Consider the following 15414-nt stretch of genomic DNA (forward strand, 5'->3'; position numbering starts at 1 on the left):
AGTGGAAAACATAGAGCTGAACATAATAATTGATAAAAACTGTGCACTGTAAGTGTTTCACCTGTAATTTGACGGTGCAGATCTCTTTTGCTGTAGTGTGATTTTCCAGGCAGACTGCTGCACGCTTCTATATCCTGAATACAAACTGGGCCATAGGGCTCACTCCCATCTTGTCTTTTTCACTCCTTTCTGATTACACGGAGGAATAACAAGACACACACATTCTGTCTAAATTCTTTAGGGAAAAATGAAACCCAACAGGCAGCTGGCAGTCAGGTAAAAGACAAAATTTAGGAAGTGGCTGCAGCAAAATAGTGAATCTGCAGTTAACGCTGAACTTGGTAGTATCTCAGAAAAAATCCTCAATTCTGCAAGAAATTTCCCGGTAACAGAATTTCATGCATCATGTAGCCACAAATAGGTACAGCTAAACTGTTATGAACTTCTTATTCTATGTTGACTGTCAGTTCTGTTATAACTTTGGGATTTCTCTGCTGTGGGATTCTCACTAAGTCTGCTGGGACTTCCTGCAAAATCTGTGGGTGGGTTGTTGTAAACAGGGCCCCACTCCTGCAAGCTGATCTGCCTGGGCAGATTCTTAACGCCTGTTGAGAATCCAGATGAAGTCAATCACCAGGAAGGCATGAGGGTCTGCCTGTATAGATCAACTTAGAACAAATGGTTGGAGCTTGTAAGCAACACGAATAATGAAGATCCTTTAGCAGGTTTATTCTTTATTCCTGATAATCTCTGCTTTACCTTTGCTGTGGTTTTGCTTAATGTTTATTTCCTGTGCTATCTATTTATGTGTTTATATTTTAAATAAGATACCTACACAAGGAAAAGAAAGGCCCTATCAGGATGTGTATTTGCCTTAGCTTATCCTGTGATCTCTCTCTGTGGTAACTCCCATCCCTTCCCTGTTACACTTCTAATTTATGATCCCTTCCTATGCAACATATACTTCAAGTCTTATCGTGGTGCTGTTCATCAGTATCCGTGACTGAGCATCTGCATCTGTCTCTGAAATCAGTTAGAGGAGTGGAGGCATCCTCCCAAGCCTCTGCTCACACCCTATCTGCTCTTCATGGGCCTGGCTTAGAGGACAGTGCTCTGCTCTGAACCGAACACAAACTGCTTTGTGGCTCTCTGCTCTCTGGCTGAGTCAGAGTAACTGTAGGTCCTGGTTCAGCTGCGGAGGGCCAGCCTTAGCTGGAGAGAAAAAAATTGCTGGATTTATCCTGGAAAGCTTTTGGTCAGATCGATCCATTTCTTAAACTTGTTGCTAGCTGATCTTCCTGACCACATGAGCTGTAGACCAGAGTCCTCGCTTAGCTAGAAGTGGTAAGATGCACTCCTCCTTGCTACTCTGATCCACACGATGTGTATCTGGCAGTGGTTTTTGGATGGGACGTGGCAGGGGACCTCCACTTGTGTCACCACCTGCTCAGGCAGGCGTGGGCAGGTATGTGTGCCACGACAGCCACCCGTGATCAACGTCAGCAGCACATGCACCGCTGTCTTCCTTTGAAATAGCTAAAAAGAGAGGGGAGATGTGCAACTACAATATATCAAATCAGAGAGAAATACTTTCCGTTTCCTTCGGTTTGACCCAGAGCACTTCTGTGTCAGTGAAAGTCATCTCCTTTACTGTATGAGGGTCTGACTCAGGTCCCTAAAGAAGGTCTGTGCAAACTCGGGTTCCCAGATAAGAGGGCAGAGGTTCAGGTGAATCATAGAATCATTATGGTTAGAAGAGACCTCAAAGATCATCAAGTCCAACCGTGTACCCGATGCCACCAGTATTTCAAAGCAGTGACCTGTGCAGATAAAAGAAGAGATGAGGATTTCCTGCCTTGTTTTTTTTTTACGTGAGTAGCATCTGTTATGATTTAGCAACTACAAGTGTGAAACAAAAAGCACAGGGAATGCACATAGCGGTAAGAAACCCATGCACTGCTGGGACTGTCCCTGTAGTTAAACATATTTTAAATTATCTATTTTGTAATGTCAGGAAATTCCTTGAGTTTTTCTCTTATGACACAGGGGGGAAAAGCCACCATGTGCCTGATAACTTGAATTTGTTTTCTTTGATTTTTCTCATAAATTAAACTAGAATGTTTTAGAGGATGGGGCTGGTATGCTTTCACTAATTGTACACTGATTGCTAGCTTATTACATAAACTCTTGCATGTACGCAGATGAGCCATACATGGGTTTTTTTGCAACCTGCATTATTACTTTTTAATTTCTTGTTTGTGGAGTTGTTTGCAATTTGTGTGCAAAGTTCTGGACTTTGCTTGCAGGTTGAGATTAGGAAATGAGTTTCTATGAGACTCTGCATATAGCAATGTATCTCATTATTACCATTCATAGAGCTGGCTGTGCCTCTTTTGTGTGATTTAATATGATAAATGTAGGTAATTACAAACATCTTGTATCTAGATTTTAAAAAAATTCAAGAATGTTGATTCTGATAATTTTATTCGCTTATTTTTTTTAGCTCGCTGTGTAGAATTTCAGTATCTTTATTGAAATGTGGGCATCATTTGTAAATACTTTCTTCCTTCTATTTGTAAAGCTTCCCTCCTCTCCAGTTCTTGCCTTGCTGTCTGTTGTTACATGGGAAATCTGCAATCCTCTGTGTTATGTACTTACCAACGGAGTATTAGTTTTAGTAGGGCTTGTTCTTGTGTCAGTGTACCTGTTTTGATTTGCAAGATGTAATATTAAAAGTGTGTAGTGTTTCATAATTTACATAATAATAGTACAATTTTTCATGGTTAACATAATAAAAAATCTGCATAGTGCAAAAAGACCCCGCTCACATATGGTTTACATTTCTTTAGTACACAGTGCCATACTAAATGGAAACAGCCATGGTCTGAGAAATGTACTCTCACTGCAGAACAGTCTCAAGTTCTCTCTGCAGCACGTTTAGGAGGTGTTAATGACCCCAATAATGAAATGCATTCATTAAGAGTGGCACATGGCAGCACCCTGTAGTTAGGGTCCTGTCAGCATATTCATTGCATGTGACGTATTTCAGGCTTCCGTCAAAAGAAGCTTAAAATAATAGCTGTAGTTGGCTAGGCATATTTTCAGTAAATTTATATCACATCAAACAGTTTATTTTTGAACCATAAGAAAGAAATGATGTAATAATTATTTGGACTTCTGCTACACTAAGATTAACTTGCTAGGTTGAGAGTCTTATGGCAGTACAGTAAATTCTAAAAAAATAAGGGATTTATCAAGATCTGAAATTTTGACACAGTGACCTTATTCCTATGTCAAAAATGCATGCTGAAGTACTTTTTAACCAGTGTTTTTTTCCTTACTGTGTTTACTTTCCAGGCTTTTGGTGATGCTGCCATTAATAAAGAGATTTCTGAACTCAAAGTACACTGTGTGACCCTTGGATGCAGTTGGTCTGGTATCATGAAAAATTTTGAAGTACGTTTAAAGGCAGCTTATTTAAATTAACATGCACTCTTACTTGAATGGGCACAGAAAGACAATGAAACTAGGTTCTCAGCAAACGCAAATTAATGCAACATCATTAGAATCAGCAAAGGCGTCATGATTTACACCAACAGAGTATCTAAAAGCATGCCATTAACTTTAGTGGGGCTTTGACCAAATCCAGAACATCCTGAATGATTGTGAAATTAATGTTGCACAAATTTATGTCAACCATGATTTTTTTTCCCAGTGGATTTACTTATTATTTAAATGCAAGGGTGCTACAAGCAGGTTTTTACAGACCAGAATACTTCAGTCTCCAGGACGTTGTTATGGGCCGTATCCTTAGTATGTTTTTATAAGACAAATAATTTCCTCTTGCATAAGTGACTCCTATTGATTGTGTTCATCATTCTTCTCAGACTGATGTGAAATGCCCCAGGTAAAATATTTGAATGAGCAAGATTTGTGAATCTGCCATGCAAATTAGAATAATGAAAAAGTGCAGATCATTCTGATACTAAAGCAGCTCCATTTGGGTCCTCTGATGGAGGAACAGAGGGTCTTTCTGCCTTTGTAACAGGGAGTCTGCTGTGTACCGTGTATGACTCTGTATCTGATAAGCATCTGAGGTGCTGCTGCCTTTTCTTTGCTAATCTTGCACAAATTTTCTATTTGAGTGTATTCCTCTTTAAGGAAAAATCTACTCAGTTTGCTTAGCTTCATAGTTTTGAGAATTGGAGCTCCCTCTCAGCATGAATACATGGCAAAATTGATTTGAGAGTTGGGCATGTGATTGAAATTGGCATTTCTGAGCCTGTTCTGTAGGGGACAGCCGTCTCCCTTGAAAGACAAAATCAGTTGTGACACAGTGCCTACAGAAGCTTCAGTAAAAGAGGTCAGAGTAAATAGTTTTTATTGAAGTACTGTGTTTTTAAGAATCTGAAAGTAGACTCGCTGGATGTAGTTATGAAAGAAGTAATGCTGATGTTTTTTCTTGTTGAGATGAGAGGATGCAAATAGTGAAAAGGGAACATTTTGAATATAGGTGAGGGTTGTGTCCTAATTGTTGCATAGAACATTGTCAGATGTCCATTCTTTTATGCTATGCAGAGATGTCAGCAGACTAACCATATTCATCCTACCAGCCAGAGCAGGATGGTCTCAGTGCTCAAAAAAACCAACCCAAAACCCTGCAAAAAAAAACCAAAAAACCCAAACAAAACCACCCTGGAAAAACCCAGGCTAAAAGTTAGGGATCCTCTAATACAAGGAAAAAATCTGGGACCAGGATCATGTTATTTTCAAACAAAAGCACTAGAGACAGTTAGTTCAAGGGAGACCTCATGTTTGAATTTATCAAAAGTTGTTTTGGGGTTATTTCTTAAGCTAAAAATTAACAAAAAAGCCCCAGTAAAGTTGGTGAATTTTTCACCAGTAATCTCGGTAGCGTTGTGGAGTGGGACTTTACCCATGCTTACAAGAAATGCAAAGCAAAGATCTAGGCTGGCAGAATGGAGACTATTTATAGATAAATGTGTATCTGCAGTTTACATTTTTGTTTATAACTTTGTACTTCCAGGAGCATCAGAGCTTATGTGAATATGCTTTAATCCCTTGTCACACTGGTTGTGGACACATGGTGATGAGAAAGAAACTGGCAGATCATTTGGAAAATGGATGTGTTAATAATGTGACAATGTGTCAGAAGTGTAAGCGGAGCTTATCCAGTAGTGAATACCAAGTAAGAACATTTCTCTGTTTCTAATGAGGGCTTTATAGTAATAGCTTAAATAATCTATTATGACACCTTTCATCCTGATTTCATGAATGCTATTGCACTTAGAGAACATTTAATTTTCCTGAGTTTGCCAATTTTTCCATGCATGTGTTGGAGGGAAAAATGAGCTGTATTTGATAGTCTGCTCATGATGTTACAACGGAGAGGGAAATACCTGTGTGCTCATCCAGGGCTTGGGCAGCCCATGTTTTAGCTCCTGTCTCAGAGCATGTGTCCCCGTACAAGGTAGGTAAGAGGCAGAAGAACACAGATAGTGGCAGGAAAGAGATCTTGAAAATGGCTGGAGTTTTATTCAAACTAGAACTGCCCACAAATTTGTAAGGCAAGACTTTGTCAGATAGTATTTATATTAGATACGATCAGGTACAACGCTCCAAATTAGCGGCAGTGTCCATATAGACCAGGAAGAGCCTGCTCTCAATCTGCCGCAGATTTCTCAGTGGCTATTTAAACGTATTTAGTTTAATTTTTTTTATGTTTAGGTTGTGTTTCCCACTGTTGTGACAGGAACTTGCAAAATGTACGTGTATGTACCCTGTATGTGTATATAGACAGGGTAAGACTAGTCTGTCCCCAGCATTTGCTCAAAATCCTCTTTAAAACAACCTTTTTTTTCCTCTCCTCCCCCAAGATTGTAGTTGATCATCAAACTTTTAAGCTTATGTTACTAAACCTATTGCATTCTTTCTTAAAAGTAACAACTTTCTTGGTCGATGCTCAGAATTACGATAGCAGGGCAACGTTATGCATTACTGACTTGCAGATTTTAAGTGCCTTTATACCTTCGTTTTAACTTTGATAAGAGGTGCTCTTTATTTTTACCCGTTTTTGTACATGCAGCATGGTACAAATTCCGGGAGTGGTCTGAGGGCATAAAGTGAGCTAATAGAAACTATTCTGTGTGGCTGACGAAGGAAATGGTGTGGTGGGACAGATAAAAAATGATAGAAATTTGTCTGTTCTTACACAAAGAGATTGCCAGAGATACAGCTGCAGTGGCACCCTTCTCAGCCTCATGATGGAAGTGCATCATCTGTTGCTGAGGTCATTTTGTGAATAAAAACTTCTGGAGCAAAGCAATAGCAGCACGAATGAGAGATGCCCCACACCTGCTAACACTGCTGTGTCTGTTTTGATTTGAAAGCTCTGAAAAAGTTCTCATCCCAGCCCCACCTAACTTCAGACCCTGTGGGCTCTATTATAACAGAAAATGTTGCTGGGGCAACACTCTTTTGGGGTGTAGCATAATAAATATTGTTCCCTCCAGATGATTTAAAGAGAATAATTGCCAGCCTTGGAGTTTTGTTCTGGAATGGGGGCATAGTGATATAAGACCTACATGGCAGAGGGTTGTGAATATCTCAGAAATGTAGTAAATAGCAGTGGATAGCTTTGCATGTCGTAACTGTCACAGATTTATGCCCTTCCAAGTACTGAGCTGTGAGATTTCCTCAACATAGGGGTAACAGTCCTTCTGGGGTCAGAATAAGGCGCTTTTGCTAAAACATGCTGCTTGGGAAGCTTTTGCACGTGCTCTTCGTATTTTACTAACTCTTACAGGGAGAGAAGAGTATCTGGACCCAGGCACGTTTTAGCAGTGCTAAATGCAGTGTCTGTCTCCGAGAGGCAGTAAATGCCAGGAGGTGGCAACACTTCATCCCTTCCAGCCTGCGCTCCGGAGGGGGAAACCTGAGCTCTGAGGGTTCCCTCAGCATCTTTCGCTTTTCAGAGGTCTGTGATACTGCAAATCCACCTTAGCGGGCTTCATTTTCCTGCAATGAAGAACTGTTTTCCTCCCATTCGTTCCAGTTAGCTATCATCTAATTAATTTTTTGGCTAGGAAACATTGGCAATCAAGCAGGGGATTAGCTTCGAGATGTTAATTTTTCTCGGCCTGCCCTAGTATTTGTAAAATTGGAATTTTGCTGGTTACAGGATCCGCTTTATTAAATTTGCAGTTGACATAAGAATTTTGATTATTTGTGTGTATTCCATGTATCCACAATCTTCTGGGAGCAAATAGTAAGTTTTGGGCACTGCTTGCGCTCTCTCCATCTTAGTCAATCAGTTATTGGTCTTGTGATTTTTGTATTCCCATATTTTAAAGAAACATCTCACCAGCCCCTCTCCCCCTCAAGAAATCGGCGATCTGAAGGAGTCAAATAGCAGAAAGGAAGAAAATAAAGGCATACTTTGTGCAATAGCTAAGACAAGGAGTATTAAAAAAAGAGTTAGAGAGTGAGAAAAACCTATGGCTGCATTTCTGAGGATCGAAAGAGAAACCTCAGGACTCTTTGCAGGGGAGACCTGAACGTTGCTGGAATAGCTTTATCAAAAAATTTCTGACTGCTATAGGAAATGTACTGGCATGCAAAGGCATTTATAAAGATTAAAGCCAGTCCCCCTGAATGGTATGAATTGAAAGCTTGACAGTTGCTGTGTTAAGCACACGTATTACAGTTGTATGAACCAATGGCAGGAGGATTACTTTACCCTTCTTGGAGCCAGAAATGGCAGGAAATCTCGTGTTAGTGGTAATGCATTTTGCATTAGCACATCATGATGGAAAATTCAGATTCCATCCTTCAAAATGTTAATAAGCAGGATGCAAGAAGGGCCCGCACATTAGGCAGACTATATGAAGGCAACGCAAGAAGAGTTTATATTTGGGTTTCCTGTACGTTTGCTTTCCATTCTGTAAGCCACCTGCATGTCATTGCATGTATATGTGTGTGTACATATATGTGTGTGTATTTGAACTGCATGAGACTTGTATGTTGCCTATCTTATATCATATTTCGCAGGGTGATCTTGCAAAGCATCTGTAACTAGTTTCCAAAAGCTCTGGGTCCCATAAGCGAAAGGTCCCACTTTGTACTTTCACCTAACAGGTATTGCATCTGGAGATCAGTCACTGAACGCGCCTGCCAGGCTGAGGAGAGGAGTAACCAGCTTAGAGGCTTAGCTTGAGAAACCTCTGAGTCTGCAATTTGTTGTACAGGGGACAGCAGCGCCCGCTTTTAGCAGATGTGCTTTAGTGCCACATTTCTGAACGTTATTTCCTCTAAAAAGAAACCAGAGAAGTCGGCAGCCTATTGCATAGTGAGGCCCAGAGCGGGCACGCTCTGGACAGGGGCACAGGGTTTTGCACCATGTGTTGTGGAGCTTGTAGTGCTCCTGGGGAAGTTACCCTTCCTTCCTTTACTCTTCCTTAAATCCACATCTCCCAGGAAGAAGGCAAGAAACTTACTGTAAATTTTTTCTTCCATAACACAGAATTTCTTGCAGAAGAGCCTCCCAAATCCCCAAGTTTCTGTAAAATGGGGATAGCATTCCCAAACATAAGCTTTGTTTCAAAGACTCCTAAATAAAGATGCTCAGTGATTTTAATAATGTACTGAATTCTTTTCATCTTAATGACAGGAACATTCATGTGAAGGCAGTTTATGTCAGGAACAAAAACATGTGCAGACAGAAACACCATCAAAGGAAAAGGTAGGTGAAAGATGAGTGCATGGAATACAGCTTTATTTCAATTCATAAAAGTATCACTTGTTCATCTAGATTAAATGAACATCTGAGAACATCTACACATACGGCAGTTGTATCTGGGCGCTTTTTACATCCCAGCATAGCTCTGCTGACTACCTTCTCTTCCCTGCTCCCACAATTGACTTTACTAAAATTTCTTCTCAATTAATCTTACAAAAATGGGGAAATACTTGATTCCTTTCAAATATTCAGGGAGACCCACATGAGCAAAAGAAGAGTATGGTGTATAGCAGCATATTTAAAGAGACATGCTTTTGGTTGTGAAGGGGACTAAATGTGAACGTCAGTCAGAGCTTTTGGTCTGATAGGTCCATTCGTTCCCAGGACGTGCTACACAACACAGCTCTTCTGTGCATTCTCCAGGAGCAGGAAGAGGGCTGGCATGGCTGTGCGCATGGTGTTATCCACTGTGGTGGGCCACTTTGCTTATTGGCATCTTATTTATGAGAAGTTGTTACTAGAGGATCACTGCAGTTTGTTAAATTATATTATAACATTATCGGGTCTGTTAGGTGAACGCTTAACTGCCAGGCTATGTGCAAGAAACTTGCAAGCAACCAGTGTCTTTATTGATTTACCAATGAATTTGCAAAGCTGATTGAGCGCTGTAAGCTGCGCTAATGCCTTGACTTGAATTAACCTGATTTATAGCTGCTGGGATTGTGGCCTAGTTGTTTGCAGGTAAATAAAAGAATCCCTTTCAATTGGTATTTGATTATTTTCATTCCTTTTTTTTTTTTCCCCCAACAGAACCCCTCTACACCCTTAATCAACAAGGATGGATGTCGTTTTTCTGAAGTTGGCTGTTCATTTCGGGTGAGTGAAACAGCTACCTTCAGGAAGGTGTCAAATGGTGTACAACTCAGCACTGTGCCTTTGGTCTAGCCAGCCTTTGTGTTCAAGGCAGTAGGCCTTGATTTAAATACATCTTTAAGAAAAGAGAGAAAGTCTATCCACTTTTAGTAGACCAGCAGAGGTGATGCTGGAACTGCCGTGGTTACACAGTGTGTGAAAGGTGCTGTTCAGCTGGTGATACTCTGTAACCTGCACTGTGCATTCACCTCAGATAAAAATAGATGTTTATTACAATTCTGCTGGTTTATGAGATATGCTGTTCTACCCTGTTTTGGATATTCCCATCAGGGTAACACCTCTTAAAACAGTAACAGGTCTCCTTTGCATTTTAGTTGGCATCTGTTGCCTTATCTCATCTTTTGTGCACAATATATGTATTAAATATTGGCTTATTTGAGAATCTTGCTGGGACTCTGCCTGGCATCCTGTTTAATACAGAAATTGTAGCCAGTTGTGTTCGTTTTACATAGCACGCGTACACATGTGAGCACATAGCCTAAACTGATCGTGAGAGGGCTTGTTGGTTTTCCTCTCTCCATGTCTCCTCTGAGAGTTGGCTGCTATGTAGCTGGACCTGCATCTTGCAGCTTTTCCATCTCTGTCTCTCCCAAGACCTTAAAGAGAACATCGCTTGATTTGACCCCAGGCCCCAGGAGAGTGTATTGACAGTGTTGTCTTCTTACAGGGAAGCAAAGAGAAGATAAAGGACCATGAAAAAACTGCCATTGGGGCCCACATGCTGCTTCTGCTGCAGCACATAAAGCAACTGAAGGCAAGCTTGTGCACTGCTGCCAGCACTGCAAATGGTTTCATCTCACAGTCGGAGCTGAATGTGAATGGTGCAGGAAAAAGCATCTCTGATCTGCAGATCCCAGTGGGGCTGGAAATTAATGGCGATCTGGAAGTAGACTGTTTTCCTGGATCTTCTGTTTCAGAAGATGAATCTGTTCTGCAACAACTTATGAGGGAGAAAGTGATTTCTGAGCTAGAAAATAAGTTACATGTGTTTGAGAATATTGTGGCAGTGCTCAATAAAGAGGTAGAGACCTCTAACTTGGAAATCACAGCCTTTCGGAGACAGAATGAACTTGATCAAAATATAATACGGGGCCTTGAACTGAAGGTAAGTAGTTATGATAAGCATTGTCTGTGCGCTTGTTCTGTAGGTAACAAATATTTACATCTATCAGTGAGAGGTGGCGTAGAGATCAGGACAGGGATGGGCACAGGAACTTGAGCTATGAAGTGTGAAGTTCTGGACACATCTACAGGATCCTTTTGATGTTTTGGGTAAATTTTCAAATGGGGAACTTTAATATTTGTTATCTAAATCCATGTTTAGGTACCCAGATGTTCCTGAGAGTTCTAAATTTTCAGAGTTTGCCATGATCAGAACTGTGAGCAAGCAAGACAGTTTAGTTGACTGATCCTCTTGAAGCAGCATTATGCCTGGAGGACCAAACAGCTGTCTATCCAGTTGTTTGTCTTATGTGTTGACACGTAACTGTCACTTAAAAAGAAATCATGTCCTCCAGAACATGAGGAATGCAGAACGATTCTGCTACTTCTGCAGCACAACAGCCTGGAGAGGGGGTTTGATTGAGAACTGTTTTGTTTTTTCTAGATTGCAGAGTTGCACCGGTGCCTGACGCAGAAGGATGCGGGCCTGAGCAGTCTTCATAAGAGTCTTCTGTTCTCTGAGCAAGCTTCCTACGATGGGGTCTTTCTGTGGAAAATAACGGATGTTGGCAGGAAGTTACAAGACTCTGTGACTGGAAGAACAGTCAGTTTGTATTCGCCAGGTAAAACACAGGACGTATACGTGTGTTGGCAAAACCCAGTCCTTTAGAAAACCCACTGATTTCTCTAGAACGGTGCTTCTTTCTGCTCATGTGGACAGGGGGTCCTTTAAAATAGCTCCTTAAACTAAGATGCTGTTCGTGCAAAGGCCTCATGCTCCCCTGCCTGTAATTCAGGGCAGCTGTGATGTGTTTTTCCAGAGAGTTGTGTTCTATTCTGGGCTTTCATTTTGCAATTTGCCCTCAGCCGCAGCTACTTGCAGTGGCATCTGCTGGATCCGTCCTGTCTGACCCACAGCTTGGGGCCTGGTGGGACCCAGTGCCTTTCTGCTGCAGTTATCTCCCATGTGAGAAGTAACTTGATTAGGTAAAATATGCCTGTGTGGCTCATAACAGGTAATTTTCATCAAGGCATGAGGCACTAAAAGGATTCCAACCACTGGATTTTCATTGCTTAAAATCTCCAACCTGTACTGATTTGTCTGTTCTTACCTCTGTGATACCAAAACATGTCATACGCTCTCTTTTCCTGTATGCCAGAACACTCATTATGCCTTTTTTTCAAAGGAGGCTTTACTAATGAAGCATTCTGATTTTCAGCTTTCTACACTGCCAAGTATGGCTACAAGGTCTGTCTGAGGGTTTACCTGAATGGGGATGGGACAGGAAAGGGAACCCACATGTCCCTCTTCTTTGTGGTCATGAAAGGAGACTACGATGCTTTGCTCCCATGGCCTTTCAGACACAAGGTAAGAAGGGCGACCTTTTCCTGTCTGATCCTAGCTTAAACCCACTACTTCTCCCAGTGAACACAAGGGGACTTTTTCTCTGGAGTTTAGTGGAAGTTGGAGTGCTTTCCCATTTTCCTCTCCGGTGGCTACTAGCCAGACTGTAATCTTGGGTAATAATTTGTCTCTGAATGGAATGACTTATACACAGGGAAAGCTGCTCCTAGCGAGATTCCATACTTTGCCTTGTGATTTTCAGACACCAGAATACTGGTGTTTGGTGTATGCCAACCTGTGTCCACCTGGGCTAAAGCCAGAGACACGTTTTTTCCTGGCTCTTGCTATACATAGATAATAGCAGTTTTATGAGGGAATTAAGATTTGCTGCCTGAAGCACAAGCTTCTACTTACAAATGTGCCATAGATGTCTTATGTGATCCTGATCTTTTTTTTTCTCATTTTGTAAGTGCAATCTGATAATCGCAACAATGGTTAGGAAAGCAGTGAAAGTATGCACAGGGTTCTGATCTCTGTTCTAGCACTTGCCTTCATGTGGTAATAATTCTGTAAACCTTTCGTATAAATAGCCTTACTACCATTTAGCGGCCAAAAAAAATAGAAATCAAAGCTCCCAGTCCTCACTGTATTAAAAAATTATTACATACGTTTCACATTTAAAGCTAAAGAAGAGTGAGTTAATAAAAGTGGTAATGAGATGGGGGGGTTCTATACTGATATTTAGGTTGTGTCTTTTACATATTTGCGTAAAGGCAACTGAGCCATTTCTTTTGATTCCAAACCACAATAACAGAATGAATGTAATGACTGTAACGAAACTTGGGGTTTCTTTAAGTTGTCAGGAGAGAGAGGAAAAAAGTCTTTGGGCTGTGCAGTTCTCTACCAAGAAGTAATTCCATACTATATTTTATTTAATTTTATTTTACGGGTGGCAAAGTTTTAAATACTTCATCTGGGAACCATTACAGTCTCCCTTGTTCACATTAACTGACCTTGCAGGTTGCGAAACATTCGTTACAATTTGTATTTAATTATCGATCGAGCATCCAGCTGCTTTTACAGCATGTTTGCACTTCTGTCTTTTCTGGTTTATTTTTCAGTGCAGTAACTCATCATTGCTGCATTCTGTTTTTCAGGTTACATTTATGTTGCTGGACCAAAATAACAGGGAACATATTATTGACGCGTTTCGCCCGGACTTGACTTCTGCTTCATTTCAGAGACCAGTGAATGACATGAATGTTGCAAGTGGCTGTCCCATGTTCCTCCCTTTGTCCAAATTACAGTCACCCAAATATGCCTATGTGAAAGAAGACACACTTTTCCTTAAATGCATTATAGAAACAAATTAGTACGTCTTGAAATAGGGATGTTTGGTGAATCACGCACTGAATTTCAGTAGATTACAAGAAAAAAAACCCATCAGCTTGAGACCTTGTATTAGTTTTCATGTGCACAGAAAATCCAGGGAGCCTGAGCCTGTGCTCCACCAAGTAAGTTCCCATCAGCTGACGCTCTGCCTGCTAGGGTTAGCTACTGCTGAGCACGCCGAGTGCATTGCCCAGTGCCCCACGGAGTGCGCTACTGCAAACGAGAACTGTGGTTATTTCATCAAAACAGCTGAGACTCCCCGTGTAGGTGTAGATCACAGTCACACACACACCCCCTCAGATGCACTTGTGGAAAAAAGCACGGTTCTTTCTCAGACCTGGCCCTGCGGTGGGTCTCATTCTGCCCAGGTGTCTGGCAGGGAGCACGGCCCGAGTTCCCTTCTAGCCCCCTTGGGTTAATAGGTTTCTGAGATGGAAGGGCTGAAGCTGAGCTTTCCCCATCCTCCGGCAGCGCCGGGCTTGTGCAGCTCGCTTTCCCGGGAGGTTCAGAGCGAGCGCCTGTCGGACTGCGCTGGCTGGCAGCCCCGATGGGGCATTCTGGTGTTCCCCGCCAGGGACAAGGGCAGATTCCTTCCCCGGAGGCACCGGTCAGGTGTCTCTGTCCTTATTGATGACCTTGGAAGCAGTGAGTTGCGGATAGCTTGAATTCCTTATACTGGATGATTTATTTCTTGCTATTTATTTTAGACCTATATTTATGTGCTGTGTAAAGAGATGTTCTATTGCATCAGCAATCAGTGACCAGATTACACTGTGCCTTGGGGAAATTACCTCTTGATTTCCAAAGGAGTCGTTTGACTTTCCCATTTCAGATATGGAGCTCCGAGGGTTGTTAACCCCTGGGAAGTCCAGAGCTGCCAGTCCACGCAGTGGTAAGGACCCCTCAGTAGCTTTGTTTTAAAGTGTTCAGTCGCTTCCTGAACCTTCAAGGCAAGTGACTTATTAGAAAGTCTTGATCTTTTTTCTTATTGCTTAATTCTTTTTATGTGCTCTGACGTTTAAGTCTTTTTACATGCCAAAATAGAAGTAACTACTAGAAATGTTTTTGTCTTTTTGATTTTTTTAAATAGAGCTAAGGAAGGAATAATTTTTTTTTTTTTAATAAGCAAGCTTGGAAATGTCTGAATGGGTGCAAAGTTCAAATGCTACACCTTATTCCCCAAAAGCAAAGCAGCAAGCCTCTTTGTTCCCTGCTGTTTGACAGAATCAGTGGGGTTGAGGTGGGTTTTGGTGCAGCAGTTTCTGAACTTCCAGCAAACTCATGCGGCAGTGCAGCTTGCTTGTCTAGGACTGCAAGCTGCTCCGCAGGACAGGTGGGACGGCAGCGTACGAACCCAAGGCCTGATCGTGCAGACAGAGGCAGGTGTGTATGTGTAAGTGAAAGGCCTTGACGCAGTTACTTTATTCATTTTTCCTTTGCAATATTTCCTGTGTCTCAATTGAAAACACAAAGCCGACAGACAGTATCGTGCCTGCTGCGTGAGAAGGGAAAGGAGAAAGTTTGTCCACTTGCATTTTGCAAACCATGGAAACCGCAGCTGTCTAGTGGAGCTGGTGAAATGTCATGTGCTGTGGCTAACCTCCGGCCTGGCCGCTGGCACGTGAAGAGATTTTCCAAATCTCTCACTTCTGTCTTGACAGCATCCTTTAAAATAATTAGTTGTGATGAAGTATCAAATTTCAGAAAAACCCACCTTATAAACAAATATCTATCACAGCTTGTTTGGGAAGGAACTGGATATTTTTTGCCATCTCAGACACACACAGTCCTTCTCTCTCTCTGTCTTTTCCTCTCTTCCATGTTT

General features: G+C 41.6%; 1 protein-coding gene across 1 annotated transcript in view; it reads left to right on the forward strand.

Moving 5' to 3' along the window:
* TRAF1 (TNF receptor-associated factor 1) overlaps window positions 1-13570 on the forward strand; it is a gene marked incomplete at its 5' end in the record, with an annotated part of 16127 nt that extends 2557 nt beyond the window's left edge. The window contains 5 exons of the mRNA XM_009702624.1: window positions 9569-9634; window positions 10359-10796; window positions 11298-11475; window positions 12073-12221; window positions 13355-13570. Of these exons, the coding sequence (XP_009700926.1) occupies window positions 9569-9634; window positions 10359-10796; window positions 11298-11475; window positions 12073-12221; window positions 13355-13570 (1047 nt within the window). The remainder of the gene's footprint in view (window positions 1-9568; window positions 9635-10358; window positions 10797-11297; window positions 11476-12072; window positions 12222-13354) is intronic.
* Window positions 13571-15414: the final 1844 nt, after the last annotated feature.

This window comes from Cariama cristata, unplaced genomic scaffold (genome assembly GCF_000690535.1).
Source record: "Cariama cristata isolate BGI_N322 unplaced genomic scaffold, ASM69053v1 scaffold27886, whole genome shotgun sequence".
In the NCBI taxonomy this organism is placed as follows: Eukaryota; Metazoa; Chordata; class Aves; order Cariamiformes; family Cariamidae; genus Cariama; species Cariama cristata.